Source organism: Schistocerca piceifrons, chromosome 4, assembly GCF_021461385.2.
Source record: "Schistocerca piceifrons isolate TAMUIC-IGC-003096 chromosome 4, iqSchPice1.1, whole genome shotgun sequence".
Taxonomy (NCBI): Eukaryota; Metazoa; Arthropoda; class Insecta; order Orthoptera; family Acrididae; genus Schistocerca; species Schistocerca piceifrons.
Genome location: NC_060141.1, coordinates 524,934,277 through 524,953,585, shown reverse-complemented (window position 1 = coordinate 524,953,585; position 19,309 = coordinate 524,934,277). Strand labels below are relative to the sequence as shown.

Below are 19,309 nucleotides of genomic sequence, written 5' to 3'. Positions count from 1 at the left end.
ACAGGACAGGGTGCATTATGTCATGACAATATGAAAATGGCGCATACTGAGTTGGTGCCCTCTACAACTATAGTTTATGTTTGGGCTCTCTACCCAGTGTTGTCCTTATTAGATGTATTGTTTGAAGAGAAAGCAGATGAATGACTTGGCCATTCTGTGTATTGAAAACTGACACATACAGATCTGTATCTCAGAGGCCAAAGTTTTCACCATCCCTAATCCACAGAACCAGGACTATTTCAGACAAGGAGCACTTCAGCTCTGAGATGAATCATCTGATGACAGCATTCGGAAGGAACACTTATTTAGTCCATGGTAAGAGGGGAATGCTGTTGAGGAACAATGCATAGTGTGGCTTCCATTCTGTGTTACAGCAACTGTTAAGATAGGGAGAGTCCTAAATAGGCAAAGAATCAGACCAGTGTTTCACCCACCCAGAAAAATTGAGGAAACAATCTTGTTCACATTGATCAGTTTGCCGTGCCTGCTAACCATACTTCCAACATGCAGTCAGCAGAATGTTTTTGATCATTGTTTCTGTTTTTTGGTTTTTAACATTACATGTGACAACCAGGCCATTTATGTCATGACTTTAGTACAATTCATTTACATGAAGATGTTCTAAGAAGAAAACCAGTCATAGCTCAATAAATGTGTAGTAATACGACTGAGATAGTTTCGATTAGTGATTAAAATTAAGGAGATGTGGTGACCTCTTAAAGATGTTCTTGGACTGAGAGTGCCAGGGATTTATAATATTGTTTGCATTTGTGGCACCAATTATATTGGGACAATCTGTATGGAGTGTTCCCAATCGCTGTGTTAAATAAACACAAGATTGAGTTTGAACTGCAAGAATTCTGGCCTACATTTTGAACTGTTGTATTTTGTGATAAGAGAAGCAATGGAAATTAGACTTTATGACAAAAACTTGAATACAGACAGCAGCTATGCAGTTAGCATTGTATGGAAGGATGCATTTGATAAAGAAAGAGCACAGAGAAAATCACATAATTTACTGCCTTATGCGAGTGATAGTGCTGCTTGTAACACAAGATACAGAGCACAGATTTAATTTGTAGAGATAGTGTCACCATACTTCAATCAGATGCCATCCTTTCAGCGTAAAAGTGGGAGCCTCATCATCAGTTTCATGACAGTCAGACATAGACCTCTGACAATGATGGGATAGTCATCGAGAGCTTCAGATTTTATCCAAATTTAACTTGGCAAGTTTCCCAAGAAATTTTTATCCAAGACTCCCATTGCAAAGGACTACATAGCCATACCTCTGATACTATTCCCAAGTGCAAAGCTTTTCCACAATCAGTTATCATCATATGAGGTAACCCATGCTTCAAAATAATGTCTTCCTCAAACAAAGAATTTTGCAGTTTCCAGAGTTTCAGCAGTCAGCACAGCTTTGATGACAGCATAGTGGATGAAGTAGTCAGTGTAGAATATTATTTATAGATTCCTGTTTATTGACATCAGGATCCTCCCCAATAGATTGATTCCTATTCGGTGGAATAATGTGTGCAGATTTCTTACCAGATGCCACAGAGGTAATTGTAGTAACTGCATCACTGGCATCCCTTTGTAGTGTCACACATAGTGTCTAACATGTTAGTATAGACCTGGTTAGGGACAGCTGCATGAAATTCTATCCAGGATCTTCACGAAACCTAAGTGACCATGCGTAGAAGCTAAGTTTGTAGGACAGCCACAATCAGTATTTTTTATTAACTTGTTTCACTCAGTTTAACAAGAGAATCATCATAGAAGAAGGATATCTACGGCAATGTTAGCACAGGCATTCCTGATGCGGTTGACAATATCTTCACAGCCTGTTGGTACTTGCTGGTACACCTTATCTTTTAAATATCCCCACAGAAAAAAATCCGGGGCGTAGTGGGCCAATTAATAGGGCTACCTTTGCCAATCCACCAATCAGTGTAAATGTGGTCTAATACATCCCATGCTTTAATTGCACAATGCACTGGGCAGCTGTGCTGCTGAAACCACAAACAATGTTGAATACCCAGAGCAACATCCAGTAGTAGTACTGGTAGTTCCTGTTCCAAACATGTTCAATATTTGCATCCATTCAGTGTACTGTCAATAAAATACTGAGCAAAGAGTTTGTTCCCCATGGTGCCACACCATATGTTAACCAACCAAGGATGTTGATGGTCAACTTGCCGTAAGCAGTGGGGATTGTCTACACTTCAGTAATGCACATTGTGCCATTTCATGTTACCATGGTTTGTGAAACTCATCGGAAAATAGTACCTTGGCAAAGAATGTCGAGGTCGTTTGCATTTGTTGATGTGCCCATTCACAAAACACCACCTGGTTATAGAAATCAGCACTATGAAGTTCTTGATGCAGTGACAAGTGGTATGAATGATACTTATGATGATGCAGTAGTGTGACGATACTACATATCGACTAGAATCGCGGTGTAATTGCTGGGCGCTTACCTATTGTTTGTGGTGTACCACTGTTGTTATAGCTATTTCATTAGCTTCTGTAACACGTTTGCTTTGTTTCTTTTTGCCGGTCTGCCATCAGACATAAAGGCATTCACAACCTTGTAAAAGAAGATACTAGAGCGAACTTTCTCCGGAAAATGCTGGGCATACAAGGCAACAGTAGCCTCAACATTTCTCCTACATTCTCCGTAAATCAGGATATTTCAGTTCTCTCTTCCGTGGTTGCAACATCCATCGTCCACTTACACGTCTGTACTCCAAGTGATAGGAAGGTGTGAAGACAATAAAAACTACACAAGTATTCTAATGTTTAGCACCGCTGTCTCATCTACATCTGTATGATTTGTGAGCTCCGGTCGCAGTGTACTGCCTGTTATAATACATCATGGTTCACTACACGGCCACGGTGGTGCACTGAGTAGCCTCTATCCAATGTGTCAGAGGAATACAACATTACAAAAGGAGTTTCCAATTAGAATTTATGAAATACTGGCCTGTCCTATCCCCCCAGCATGGAGATGGGGTCCCATGTGCCATTATTCAAGGGCCATTGAGCAGCGTGTCGTAAATTACAATTGTGTGCTCATTTCTATTCCTCTGATTACGGCACACTCTGTGGAGAAATAAAGGAAACGCTTCAGACAAAACGTATGTAGATTTTGCTGTAGTACCATCATCAAAAATTTGACATATGGGGATTCCCATTGAAAGTTACGTAGTTCACACACACACACACACACACACACACACACACACACACACACACACACACACACACACACACACCCACCGGGTGGGATGGCAGGTCGAGTGTGGTATCATTATCATTGGATGTCCCCCTCCAAAACAAAATAAATTGGAATTATAATTTTTTTCGTTCAATGTGCAGTTCTGAGATATTTCATCAATGTCTTCTGTTAAAATGATACTCTGTTTAAATACAGAGACTGGATCTACCTCACAAAAACTGATTTAATTCAATTACTGTATCATTATCAAACTATGGTAGATAACTGTCATTTACTATGAAATATTTTTAAACTGTCAAAGGAAATGCAAATTTAAACATGAATCATCGCATTTATGGGTTGTACACATAGACATGTCATCGCTGTATTACACAAGTTACACTATGTTGATATATCTGTTGAAATACATCATTAAAAATATCTCTACAAGTGCACATACAAAAAGTACACATTTGAAAATACTTCTGTAAGGATAAAATGGCAAATAATTAAGATTGTCTTGATGGGCCAACTATATTATATTGTTAAACAACTGGAAGAATCTGTGTAACTTAAATTCGTTTTGAATAGTGGAAAGTCCAGGTTGGAATGTCAACAATTGTAGAAAGGTCAGATTGCTATTCACTGTAAAGATGACACATTGAGTTGCACTAAGACGCAATGGGAAGACTGCTACACAGTAAACATTTGGCTAAAGCCTTTTATTCTACTCAGTGTCTGTTTTTTCTCTTCTTTCCTGCAGTTTTTGGCCAAAAGCTTAATGTGCAACAATCTTTTCATTGTGCTTGTCTGCAACTTGACATTCCCCTTTACAGTGGGTAGCAATCTATCCTTTACATAATTGTTAAATTAGTTTTGTTTCATTAATAAATTTTGGGGTTTGTTTTATTTTCTTTGAAAATTTGTGATTCCTCCCATATGTTCAACAAATGGCCTTTCTCTGTGGCGTGAAGGTTGGAATTTAAATTGCAGTGTTCTTTATAATCTACTTTAAGCTGTCTTCCAGCTTGGGAGGTATACATCCAATTTCTTTATATACTCTTGAATTACCATATTTGTCACCATTTAACATTAAATTTCAAGAAATCTGACAGCTCCATAATCCCACTGCCATGGTTTTATGTGGTATAAAATTACATTTAATTATTTCTAATGTTCCATCAGCTTGTATATTCATAAACATATTTGTAACATCCCAGGAGGTGAAAATTGCATTCTCTGGGTTATTCATATTTACTACATGTTAGCAAATTGGATGCTATTCTTAATGATTAAAGTTTTGTCATAAATGTACATTCTTTTAAGTTTTTTTAAAAAATAGGTACGAATATGTAATTTAGTTCACAATTGGGAGCATATTGATTATTATTAATAAGTCTAATTGACCTATCAGGTTTGCGTGATGTACTCCAAACTCTTGCAGTGGTAATTTCCAGGTTAATTAACTTTAATCTACATTTCCTTTCTAGCAGATCAAATAGTGACTGAGAAGAATCAGTTTCTCTTTTTAGCTCCATTTGGAATTTACTGAGTGGGTCTTTACTAACTGGCCTTTACTAACTTTGTGTTTGACATTGTGTTCAAAATAATGCATTATTTTGTCAACATAATATTTCTCCTATAACGGTACTGCCGTATTACCGTCATCAGCTTTTATAACTAGAGCAGCTTTCAGCAATCCTTTATTCAAAATTTTAATGGTATTAAGTTCCTGTATACTAGTAGTATTTGCATTTATCGCTTCCTGTAGGGCTTGCTTATTTGTAAAGGAGCTGTAGTTTCTTCATTTTTTAATTTGGCAGACACACAAGCCATTTTTACTTCAGAAATGATGACAAAACAGTAATGCAGGAGTATATAAAATAAATTGTCAAACTTGTCAGAGGATGTATATTGGCCAAACCAAACGACCATTTGAAGTACATTATAAAGAACATTGCAATTTAAATTCCAACTGTACAGCACTGGGTGAACATTTGAAGACATCTAACCGTACTTTAGTTGAGATTCAAGATAGCATGAAAAGTACCCACATCACGGATAAAGACCTTTTGTTAAACATATTGGAGAGATTAGAAATTTTCTAAGAAAAGAGGAGAAACCCACAAAATTTATTAAATGAACAAAACAAATTTAATTTGCATAGATTCTTCCAGCTGCTTGATGATGTGTTATAGACGGCCTGTCAAGAAATGAATTACATTACCTACCATTTTTCCATACAGAATGCCCATTCTATGTCAAGTGGTCTCATTTCAGAAAAAGTTCTCACACGACCGTCGTGGATTATGCTGAAATTTTATGTGAACATTTGTACATTTTCCTAATGAACATCGGTAAAGTTTCTTGATCACTAATTCAATACTTCCAGAGATATAGTCATTCATTTTACCCCAGAGTGCAACTATCAACAGTGCACTTGAGAGGTTTGGCTACTTCAAGACATTGTATATCCAGCAATAGGTGAACTTGGATGATAAGCAACCATTTTTGCCCTATTGGATCATAGTTCCTCTAATACAGTGTTCCATTTATTAATTGAAATTCTGCTTCAGACAATTCCTCATTCTTCAAGGATTCTTTGCTTTCCAGCAGTGCTGGATCTGACCATCAAGTCAATTGTTGGATGTTTCTACCAGCCACCCAACTCTGCTGTGTCAGATCTAGAATCATTCAAAGAAAATCTGTGGTCAATAGCACATAAATATCCAGATGATACAATACTGGTTGGAATCGACATTAACTTGCCAAGTGTAGACTGGGATGTCTATGGATTCATTGCCAGTGGTACAGACAGACAGACAGACAGTCATGCAAAATGCTTTTGAACACATTTTCTGAAAATTGTCTTGAGCAGCTAGCTCGGCACCCCACACGCAATGGAAATATCTTGGACCTTGTAGCTACAAATAGGCCAGACCTTATCGACAATGTCCGTAAAGAAATGGGGATTAGCGATCATAATGTCATTATAGCAACTATGATTACAGAAGTTAATAAATCAGCCAAGAAGGCTAAGAGAGTGTTTCTGGTAGATAGAGCAGGTAAGCAGTTATTAACATCTCACTTAAACAGTGAATCTGCAAACCCGTCGTTCCTTTAAGATGGATGTAGAGGACTTACGGACAAAGTTTAAGCAGATTGTAAACCATGATCTGGAGAGCTATATGCCTAGTAAATGGACAAGACCCACAATGGTTTAATAACGAAATTTAGCAGATGCTGAGAAAGCAGAGACTGTTGCACTCTTGGTTCAAACAGGAACACACAAATGTCGACATATGAAGGTTGGGAGAGATACATGCATCTGTGAAAAGATCTGTGCGCCTAGGATACAACTACTACTACCATCAGCCTTAGCAAAAGGTCTGGCAGAGAACCCGAGAAAATTCTGGTCATGTGTAAAATTGCTCAGTGTGTCTTAGCCTTCCATTCAGTCCCTTCTTGACCAGTCTGGTGTGGCAGTTGGAGGTAGCAAAATGAAAGCTGAAGTTTTAAATTTCATGTTCAAGAAATCATTCACATAAGATAACTGCACAAACATACTGTTGTACAAGGATACTGTTGTTTGACCATCAGACTGACTCCTGTATGGATGACATAGCAATAAGCATACCTGGCTTAGAGAAACAACTCAAGGATTTGATAGCAAATAAATCACCAGGTCCGTATGGAATCCCAGTTCGATTTTACCAAGAGTACTCTATGGCATTAGCCCCTTACCTACCGTGAATCTCTCGCCCAGCGCAAATTCCCAAGCGACTGAAAAAAAGTGCAAGTGGCTCCAATACATAAGAAAGGTAAAAGATGGACCCGCAAAATTACAGATCAATATCCCTAACTTCTGTTTGCTGCAGAATCCTTGAACATATTCTCAGTTTGAATATAATCAGCTTTATTGAGACTGAGAAGCTTATGTGCATGAATCAGCATGGTTTCAGAAAGCGTCACACATGTGAACCTCATCTTGACCTGTTCTCACATGATATACCGTGAACAATGGATGAAAGACAACAGGCAGATTCCATATTTCTAGATTTCCAGAAAGCATTTGGCATAATGCCCTATTGCAGGCTGTTAATGAAGGTATCAGCATATGAAATAAGTTCACAGATGTGTGAGTGGCTCAAAGACTTTTTAAATAATAGAACGCAGTATGTTGTCCTCAACAACATACTGGGGGGAAGCATACGCGCACGCACTCTAGGTTATTAAAGGGCTTCTTCCACAAAAGCTAGCAAAGTTTTCATTCCTTTTTGTGTGTGTATCAATAGCTTAACAAAAGAACAAGAAGTTAGTTTTGAGGAGACTAGGTCTTATTAACCCTCAAGTTGGGCGTGCTGGTTTTCGTAACGTGAGCAGGCATGTGGCGCACATTGTACACATGTAAAGAATAGCTGCCTTTCTGTTACCGAGTTAAACATGTATGAGCTAAATCGCTGTCTAATTAAACAATAATAAAATAAACCTTCTATCACATCACTCTGTTGCTGCAGACAGGTGTTAACCCATAGTAATGACCCACTCAAAACATTAGACAGCGCAGTTGAGTCAGATCCCTGCCAACCAGTTATTTGATTATTATTCTCATAGTTAACTGACTTATTGTGGAACTGTGCTGATAGCCCAAAATCAGGGTCATTTTCTTGTAGGGATAATAAATTTTTTTCTCAACTAGCATGTTATTTAGAGAGGACTTACGGACTTACGGACAAAGTTTAAGCAGATTGTAAACCATGATCTGGAGAGCTATATGCCTAGTAAATGGACAAGACCCACAATGGTTTAATAACGAAATTTAGCAGATGCTGAGAAAGCAGAGACTGTTGCACTCTTGGTTCAAACAGGAACACACAAATGTCGACATATGAAGGTTGGGAGAGATACATGCATCTGTGAAAAGATCTGTGCGCCTAGGATACAACTACTACTACCATCAGCCTTAGCAAAAGGTCTGGCAGAGAACCCGAGAAAATTCTGGTCATGTGTAAAATTGCTCAGTGTGTCTTAGCCTTCCATTCAGTCCCTTCTTGACCAGTCTGGTGTGGCAGTTGGAGGTAGCAAAATGAAAGCTGAAGTTTTAAATTTCATGTTCAAGAAATCATTCACATAAGATAACTGCACAAACATACTGTTGTACAAGGATACTGTTGTTTGACCATCAGACTGACTCCTGTATGGATGACATAGCAATAAGCATACCTGGCTTAGAGAAACAACTCAAGGATTTGATAGCAAATAAATCACCAGGTCCGTATGGAATCCCAGTTCGATTTTACCAAGAGTACTCTATGGCATTAGCCCCTTACCTACCGTGAATCTCTCGCCCAGCGCAAATTCCCAAGCGACTGAAAAAAAGTGCAAGTGGCTCCAATACATAAGAAAGGTAAAAGATGGACCCGCAAAATTACAGATCAATATCCCTAACTTCTGTTTGCTGCAGAATCCTTGAACATATTCTCAGTTTGAATATAATCAGCTTTATTGAGACTGAGAAGCTTATGTGCATGAATCAGCATGGTTTCAGAAAGCGTCACACATGTGAACCTCATCTTGACCTGTTCTCACATGATATACCGTGAACAATGGATGAAAGACAACAGGCAGATTCCATATTTCTAGATTTCCAGAAAGCATTTGGCATAATGCCCTATTGCAGGCTGTTAATGAAGGTATCAGCATATGAAATAAGTTCACAGATGTGTGAGTGGCTCAAAGACTTTTTAAATAATAGAACGCAGTATGTTGTCCTCAACAACATACTGGGGGGAAGCATACGCGCACGCACTCTAGGTTATTAAAGGGCTTCTTCCACAAAAGCTAGCAAAGTTTTCATTCCTTTTTGTGTGTGTATCAATAGCTTAACAAAAGAACAAGAAGTTAGTTTTGAGGAGACTAGGTCTTATTAACCCTCAAGTTGGGCGTGCTGGTTTTCGTAACGTGAGCAGGCATGTGGCGCACATTGTACACATGTAAAGAATAGCTGCCTTTCTGTTACCGAGTTAAACATGTATGAGCTAAATCGCTGTCTAATTAAACAATAATAAAATAAACCTTCTATCACATCACTCTGTTGCTGCAGACAGGTGTTAACCCATAGTAATGACCCACTCAAAACATTAGACAGCGCAGTTGAGTCAGATCCCTGCCAACCAGTTATTTGATTATTATTCTCATAGTTAACTGACTTATTGTGGAACTGTGCTGATAGCCCAAAATCAGGGTCATTTTCTTGTAGGGATAATAAATTTTTTTCTCAACTAGCATGTTATTTATTTTATATTACTGCTGCTGATTTGGATGTATGGCAACACAACTTATTACTGTGTTAGCTGAAGCAATAATGAAGGAAAAGAGAAGGGCTCGCAATTTTAAAATAACAGTGGAATGGTACAAATCAATATTATTTGTGACTGGTGCACCTTATACACAGGCATGCCTGCTCATGGGTTAATAGTAATGTGCGTGTAGTAAAAGTCCAGTAAATGCTGACTGTTGGCTATGAAGAAGGAAAGAATATTATTACATCTGGCAACACTTCGTTAACATTTCCTCTTTATTGAGCCTGTAATGCAGCATAATGTATGTAATTTATGCCCCTCTGCTGCAAGTGGCACATAAACATAAAAGCATTTTGCAGTCTTGCTTGTTATGAAAAATTGATGACATGGGAAGAACCACTATTTGACAGTTTAGTGAGATACAAATTGTTTAATGTCTCCCTCTTGATATAAAACTGATATTGAAGTTACATTTGTACACACACAGCACTTCATGCTTTACTATATTACAACACTGCTCAAATATTGACTACTGACTTTGTACATTGATGAACTTAGCAGGGTTCAATGTGCCTGTACATTTCCATCTGTTAGATCCTTTGAAATACAGTTGTATCATTAAGTATGGTGTAAAAAATATTCATTTCAGATGGTGCCTACTTTGGGTGAGATGCAAGAGCAATTTTCCATGTTAGTCCTATGTAAAGGCTGTTTTCTCTGAATGAAATGCAATGTTACTGAATTGATGTAGGGAAGTGTTAGAGGAGATAAAAATAATGGAAGGAGTAAAGTTAAAACTCACTGTGTGGTTCATGTGTTTGCAGTCAACAGGCATATAAAAAAGGACTGAAAACGTTTACGAGCAGAAGATAATGCCCTTCTTCAGAAAAAGTGATGCCTGGGCATTATAGTCAGATGAGATAGTGTAGTCATGCTTTTGTGTGTGTGTGTGTGTGTGTGTGTGTGTGTGTGTGTGCGCGCGAGGGGGGGGGGTCGAATTAGTATTGTACCTCCCATAAATATTGACATTGCTGATACACTAGCAGACAGTAACAATTTAATTCATTAAACATTTATTAACACACTCACAGTTCTTAACAAATAATCAGGGGAATACAGATAACCATTTGCCATATTGTGCAGGTGTTGCAAGTCAATAAGCACCTAAAAATGATTGGAGATAGAGTTGAACTTTTGGACATTGTCCTTCTTGAAAGTGAACTAACCCCCCCACCCACCCTCTCTTACCTTCATCATGTATGTATTGTTTAATAGTGTAACAAAAACATTGTCTAGATTGTAAATAATACTTATTTACTCTGGTAAACAGTTTCAGTCAACTATAACCATCTTCAGACCACTAACTCCTCTTTGATGTGTAGAATTAGTACACAAAACTCTTGTACATACCAAGAGCTACCAACCAATCAACCAGTTGTTATTGGCCTGAAAATGGTCATGTTTGAATGAAACTGGTTAGCAGAGTAAATAAATATTAGTTGTGATCTAGACTGACTGTTCATTATAGTGCGTAAGAGTAACTGTTCTTCCAGTATGACTTCAAAAATTAATATTATTATTATTATTATTATTATTATTATTATTATTATTATGTTTAACAGCTAAATTGCATTTTCTGTATATGTCTGGAAAAAAACAATAAATTTAATTGTAAAGTTCCATCTTTATTGTAAGAAATGAAATCTAACAAATCATATCAGATGTAAAATTTCGAATCTTGCATGTTTCAGGCGCTTGATTCATACATCAATCGAATAAAAGAACAACTGAAGCAAAATTTCAACACATCCCCCTTACTTGCTGTCAAACCTAAGATAAAACAGCCCCGTGTCCAGACTGAACAAATCTCCAAGCATATTTTGGGTAGAACTAAGGAAAAGTCAGAACCATGTAAACAGACTGAACGAAAATCCAACCAGGTGTTGGACAAAGTTGAATATGAATCCCCACTAGATGATAGTTCTCAAAAGTCAATATCAAATGGCCTAAGCACTGAGATTCCAACTGTGATTTCAGAACAGACAGCTAACTCTGTAAAATTTCTGCCAGAAGACACTAATAGCATCACATTCAGGGAAGCACACACTTCTGAAGATGATAACCATCAGGATGATATTGTTTCTGTCTCAGGCTCTTATGAGAGGACAGAGGGTCCTGACTCCACTGAAGATTATATATCTCAAGAGAAAAATAGCTACTCCAAGAACAAGAATGCCATCATAAAGACATCTTCCATGAAGGAAATCAGTTCCTTAAGCTCAGAACAGCAATGTTCAGGTTATGTAAAACACACAAAAAGTGAGCAGTCTTTTTCAGCAAGAGCCTTGAATGATGGAGTGTCCATAATTCCTACCATGCTTGCCTCAGGCGATGATTTTGTTGAAGAGGACAGAGAGATTTCTGAAATTTTGGTGAACAGCACTTTTGATATGATTAATGCAGAAGTTTCATCAACACAGCAATGTAAGGGTTCTAAAAATGACTACACACAAGATTCTTGTGTTTCCTCATCCTTCAAGCCTCTTGAGAACTCATCTGAAGCTAAGTCAAATAACTTGTTCTCAGAGAGGTCAGACAGTTCTCTCAATAATGTTGTCCCCCACAGGACTGTCTCAAAATCATGTACATCAGCTACTATAAATGAAGAATTATCTGAAATTGAAGAGACATCCGTGAGTATGCAGCAGATATCAGACACCACAGAAGTGCAGAAAGCTTCATCAGCTGATAGTATACAACATGAAATTTCAGAAAAATCGGACTTAGAATCTGAGAATGTAGTAAATGTTACAGATTTAGTGTGTGCACCACAAAATGTAGGTGATACATTCTGTATCCTTACATCTGACATAAAAGTAATGAATGCATCACCTAGTATTTTGGCAGCTGGAGAAGAAAAAGGAGAGGATTCTACACAGGTGAGTTTTCACAAAATTGCTCTGCTGGTTTTGCTTTGTGTGTTCATTCTAGAAAGCCAAAGATCTAATACACTTAATTCAAGCAAGGAATTTGTTGCAAGTATTCAGCTCATAGTTGATGTAAGTAATAATACAGACTGTGTTTTTCATTCCTGCTGAATAGTGCCCATATAGCTGTATAATTAATTACATTTGAGAAATATTAAAAAATTGATACAGTCACAACTTAGTTCCCAGCATCTATTTGTCAGTCAGGTCGCTATTCATAAATTGAATGTTAACTTGATTGGAAACATTAGCTTCCAGCCATTAAAATGAGAGCTTGAGAAGGAATAATACCCACATTTAAAATAGCATTGAATCTCTAACTTATGGGATTTGTATGAGTGTGTCATCAGAATACAGTTGTGGAAAAGGAAAAGTGAAACTATACAACACTAGTCATGAAGGATAGGAAAAATCATTTCAGCCCCTGGATTCTTAGAGAGAGATGATAAAAGATTATGTTATCTTCGGGGTATCCAATCCACTTTTCATTAATTAATTGCATTTTGTTTCACCTATATACATCGTATTATTTCGCATCAGCTGTTATGCAAATCAATAATAGTAAACACGTAAAAATTTTCCTTAGCTATGAACACAATAATTCAGTAGAACACATTTTCCCTTATTGAAATGTTGTTATTGTTAATTGTGTTTTTACAATTTTTTTTAACAGGAACTGCTATTATCTACAGAAAGTCGGAATCAACCATCAGAGAAAGAACTATCTGAGGAATCTGTATTGAATGTCTATTCACATACCAATCAGGGCAGAGATGGGATAGAGTTCTGCCACAGTGCAGATGATAGCATCTGCACGGAGAGCCATCCTGTGTCTGTGCAGTTGAGCTCAACATTTGTTGTTGAGCATGAGGAGCATACACCAGAAGCCCAAACAGTAGAGCAGTCTAAAATAACTGTTGGCTCTGAAAAGAATGATAACAGGATACAAAAACTAAAGCTTGTTGACAGCATTACTGAATCAATAATGCTGCAACTTCTGAAGGACTCATTTGTATCACCTGACATTAAACTGAAAGAATGCGGAGAAGTACCAGATGGTAATGCATCAAGAGAAACAGTTTTATCATATGCACATAAATTCAGTGAGACCACCAAGCCAGAGGTTGGTGTAATAAGTGAAATTCAATGTGATTCAAGAACTGTTATCCTAGATGAAGCAGAGAAGCAAGAGAATCTTGCCATTGAAAAAGAACCTCACACAATAAATGATATCTGCATTGGCAATACTACTTTCATCATTGATGAGTCTAGTAAGTCTGAGAAAAATACTTCAGTACTGGTGGATGAGATGCTAAATCACTTCCTAGAAAATGCTACCAGTGATGTACTTACCATATACAATGCAAAAATATCAAACTCTGACAGACTGTGTGTGCCTTCTGAAGATTGTAAACAAAGCCCATCTATCGAAATATTGGAATCACGCGATAATAGTGATCTTAGTCCACTAGATCGTGATTCTATTTGGAAGCCCTCAGAAATTATAAATGTCACATTGCAAAATAATAATACCCATCTCTCAGTTGATGATATGATAAATAATGATGTAGTGAAAGACTCATTTCACAACTCGAAAAAAATTAATGTTATAGAAAATGAAATGCAAGATATGATATCATTTACTTCCCCTGATAGTAGAAAAGTTCAAGAACTTTCTGTGGAAGATGTATTGAAGCCTTTTTCGGAACATTCTACTTGTGAGAAATTGATGACAAGAACTGATCGCGAACAACCACATGAAAACAGAAGTGATGATGTCTCTTCAGGAAGCCTCATTACAGATGAGGGCGACAGTCTACTGCACCATGGACTTACAACAGCAGATGAAGTGGTGATGTCTGAGGAACATCTGGCAAATGGTAAGCAATTCCTTCCATAATTTCTCTGTGCTGATGGTACCTGTATTAGTAGAAGTGGCAGTAGTACTCACACCAATTATTGCACTCTTCTCATTCTCTCACTTCATCTCTTGTCATTTTCAGAGGATACAATAAATGCATCTGAAGGTCGAATTGCTATATAATTCTGCTGCTCAAAGGTAACTTATGGAAGGAAGTATTTCACGTTTTCGTGAATCTGACTTGCATGCATCTGTTCAATGTGGTATTAACAGTGCCATTCATCACGCCAGTCAGCCGTTCTAGTCGCCCATTATCTCTTCTGTTAATAGGCATGAATACCTGCGTTGTATTTCCATTGACCCAGTAACATGCAAGTCTATGACTAATAGGATTAGTTTCTGTGACTGACATTTTCTCACAAAATTTGGCTTATCATATAGCAGTGCACGGCACCAACTTTTAGTTGTTTCTTGCTTAATATCACATGGTAGTTTGAAATTTTTTCTGGTTACTTGAGTCTTAATTTTGCCATGATTTCCATATACTCACTGATTCTTTGAGTGAGATGAATTTGTAATGCATATAAAACTCTATGTACCTAAATAACTCTGTTTTTTCGTTTTGACATCTTGCATACATTGATTCTGTGTGTTTATGCTTTCTTGTATGCTTCAGTTGTTAGTGTAAATTCGAAACCTAATTTAAAGGCTATTAAAGTTCCCAATTTTTAAATGTTTTACAGTGAAACTAAAGTTCAGAACACTATTATCATGCATGTTTACATTAAAAAGACCAAAAGTTATTGAAATTCTGCCTATAGACAGTTTTAAATGGTCAACAATAATGTATTCCATTATATACTTGTACACTATTGACAGTAACTCATTTGCTATCTGATTTTGTCCTCTAACCTAATGTCACAACCATTTTGACTTTGAACAGTAGTACTGTATCAAAGCTGGGTTGGTCACTAATCAAAAAGTCGTGTTTCAAAAATATAATGACTTCATTGCTCATAATATGACGTGTTATGGACTAAGAGCAACATGTCATACAAAGATATAAAATTTACAAGATGATTCTGTAATAGTCATAAGCAGACTTTAATCTTGTAGTTATACTTTCTCTTATGCATTACGCAAAAGCATGTAATATCAGCCTCAGTCTTTGAATATTCACCCATGTGTAATTGAGACCAAATACTGAAAACTAACACATGAATACATAGTTAAAACTGCATGCACAATGTAGTAGGCGGCTGACAGAGAGAATGTGTGATGAATCAGAGAGAGAGAGAGAGAGAGAGAGTGTGTGTGTGTGTGTGTGTGTGTGTGTGTGTGTGTATTATTATTATTATTTTACAGTAAAGGGCAAAACAGTGCTCCAGCAGTTCTTATTTTCAGACATAGTTCTCATGACATGAACGATAAATTATATCGAACAGTAAGAAGAGCTCTGAAATTTCATATGTCAAGTAATGATACAGAAAATAGCCTAACTTTACAGGTACAGGATAAGTAATAACAGAGGGTCTAAAAACATGCACTTGAACTGCCATAAATCTGTTTTTCTTAACCTGTCACAGTAAGTAAAGACAACAGAGAATGTTGTGTGAAATGGTATTTGGAATTGCTATTCATCTTGATTCCAAATAGAGAGAGATCCTCTAGGAGAGTAATAAAAAAATAAAATTAAACGAAATTCCAATTGTGAGGATCAGTCTGTAAGTGGGTGGACTAATATTTAATTGAAAGAGCTTTGATTCATTCAGAATGTAAAAAACTAGGAAAAAGTTGGATTTATATGTAGTGTGGCAATCAAAGAAACATGGTAAAGCAAAATCGACAGTGAAAATGCATAATCAATAAGACCAGAAGTAAGACAAACAGCAACAATAGAGCAGAAAACGTGAAAATGAAGAAAGATTCGACGTATAAAATAAACAATACAAAGATAAGAAGAATAAAGAATTCGGAAAAAATATCAGAAAACTATTTTTTAAGATATGCAATACTTTATTTTCTCATGAGACAATATTCAGCTGCTCAGACAATTTTTAGTCGATAACTTACCATTTTACTTGAACGTTGCATAACTGTAGCTCACAGAGTATAGAAATAAGTATCACGAAAACATAGTTAGTGCTACAACTGTCAGTGTAAGAATTTTTATTTCCTTTCTATGTGGCACGCATGAATAAAAGTTTGAGTACAGTTTATTGTTCTTGTAAATATTGAGTCTGATATACAAAAAATATTAGCAGCAGAGATTTTGTTTTATGTATCATTGACCGTAGCATTTTTATAATGATAAATATAAGAACAAGTTAAGTTTAACTCTATTTTGTCACTAGATAAGATTATTAGGATTCCATGGTTGTATTCTGTGCTATAAAACAGCTACCAACCACTAGCTTGATGACACTTTTCATAACACATTTAATATTTTCTATCATTATCAGTTTCAAACATTTATTTCATCATCAGATGGCTGGATTGTATTTAGAGGGCAAACTGTTAATCAGATTTCGACTGCTTGGTGTACTGGCTTTCTAAGTATTCAATAGCTGATTAACAGTCCCTCTATACAAACACGCTCAATATTTCTCATATAGTATGTAACTTTATTTATCATCTTGTATTATATGACAATTCTAAACTTCGCACAAGAGTTGAAAAGTTGCAGATAACGTATTTGGAAGTGCCCATTCCCAGTAAATACTAGAATTTCTCTCTACAACTCGATGTAAATGGCAAAAGTGCTTTTTCGTTCTAAGTCATCAGAAAAATTTGTTTCATATCTTGATGCAAGGAAATGATTGTATATTACAATGTATACCTCTTTCCCATCATGCACTTTCCACCTAAGGAAGCTATAAGCCAATCATTTCTGATCTTCCTTACAGTATCTTCTGTTCCATGTGAGTTACTGTTTGCATGCTTTTACACTGTTTACGTACCTGAATGCAACCACTATCATTGTCTCTAAGATTACAGGTCACCTAGTATCATATTTTCTTATGGTTATTTTGTCCCTCACCCACACTCTTCTGCACAGGCCTCCTGTCTTGTTTCTTATTTTCCCTGTTGTTAAATTTCTCTACTGTTGTAATTTTTGTGATTTGTCATTGTCTTTGTGACCAGTATTTGAAGTGAAGTCTATACTAATGCTTTCATTCTCCGTCTGGCCATCTTCATTTGTTGTTCTTGTTATCATTGTCGTCGTTGTCATCATCATCATCATTATTTCAGTCTCATCATTGCCTTTATCTTAACTTTCACTTCAAAATACCATCCAGCCGTCTTATTGTCTCATGAGTTCCAACCCACCTTCTTAACTCTTCTCATAATTTCTGTCGCTTCTTTGTTCTCCAGAGAAAGAAGCCTATAAGCTTGAAAGGCAAGTTACTGGAACATGTGTTGTTCAATAAATGAGTACTTTTATCAAGTAAGCTGCCATTTCTGCTTTATTGGTGGATTCATATGCTTAATGTGTAAAGTTCTATACTGATTTTTTATCTTATTTGTTTATTTATCATTTTCTTAATATTTAAAATAAGATACATCTAAAGCTAAGCTCATTTAGTGTCCTGTAATTTTTAAAGTTCCCTGTGAGTCCAGACTTTGCTTTGCGAATTGCCTAAAGATGAAAGCTTGAATCATTTCATGTTCTGTTTCAGCAGGAGGATTTTCAGTATATATTCTTCTACATAAAAACTGGCCACTGCAAGAGGCTAACTCAGAATCGTTCATTTAAGGTGCAAGTAAAGCTGTCTGTCCTTCAGAATTCTAAGCCAGGCCACCTGCACAGTCTGGTAACATTGTAGGATGTGGAAGTTTCTGGAGGATGTATTGCCTTCTATTCAAGCTATTACAGTGCCATATATGTTTACGGTCAACTGGTAAACGTCATATGGTGTAGACACAAGGTTGCTAGTTCGACTCCACTCCTTCATTTATCCTTTAATCTGCATTTGGCTATTTGCTAAACTTATCAGTCTGATGGAACTTCAGAGATAATTTACACCACTTTCAAACCTACCATAACAGCAAAATGTCCAGAAACATTTCCATGGTAGAGCACATGGCTGCATCAAGATCAGAAAAATTTATGGGCGAGAGTTTTCTTGCGCTACAGCAGCCACCCACAACAGGCTGCCTGATGCTAGGCATCACCACATAGAGTACATTTCTGCTCACATTGATAAGGATAAAATTGTTTATTATTGTAGTTAGATTTTCCACATGAAATAACTTCAATAAACTAACACTGTGCAGTAACACAACAAGTGCAGATTCTATGAGTATATTTGTCAATTATCATTTTCTTATTGGTAGTCATGGTATGTGTCATAAAGTTACTTATTGGATTTTGCATATTTGCAACTTATGAGTTTTGTTTAAGTGTTATAACGTAGTCACAAATGGAAAAAGGGCTAACATTGGCAGCACATTGTTCGCTTTGATTTTAAGGCACTGGAGATAGTCTGTAACATTTGTATCATGTGTGAGGTAAGAACTATTAGGCAAACAACATCAGAAAAGAATTTTCATATGTCAGAAAAGATGGTCCTGGCATGAATGATTTTCATCATTCAGGAAGTCTCGATAACATACATACATGATGAACTGTGACCATTTAATCTTTGTGTGACTTTTGTATTCAATAGCTAAAGTTCAGAAGTTAGATGTACGGATGTTCTAATTGAAAGCAAGAAAAAGCAAAAGGATGACTATTACTGCATGTTTGCATCATTAAGCATTCTTGTGCAGTATTGTTACTGATGACAGGTTATGTTGCCTTTAGGTTAACTTCTTAAGAAGAAATTAATGGCTGAGCCCTAACAAGAGGCAAACACTTGAGCAAAGGGCAGTGTGAACAGGGAATATTTTGCATCTAATGGCACAAAAAGGGTGTCGTGCACTATAAACTCCT

The 19,309-nt window shown here is 36.7% G+C and overlaps 1 protein-coding gene across 1 annotated transcript in view; it reads left to right on the top strand.

Annotated features, from left to right (window-relative positions):
• The window catches only part of LOC124795978, a 258,146-nt gene that overhangs the window by 122,921 nt on the left and 115,916 nt on the right, over positions 1–19,309 (top strand). Inside the window, exons 15-16 of the mRNA XM_047260060.1 lie at positions 11,277–12,464; positions 13,186–14,392. Of these exons, the coding sequence (XP_047116016.1) occupies positions 11,277–12,464; positions 13,186–14,392 (2,395 nt within the window). The remainder of the gene's footprint in view (positions 1–11,276; positions 12,465–13,185; positions 14,393–19,309) is intronic.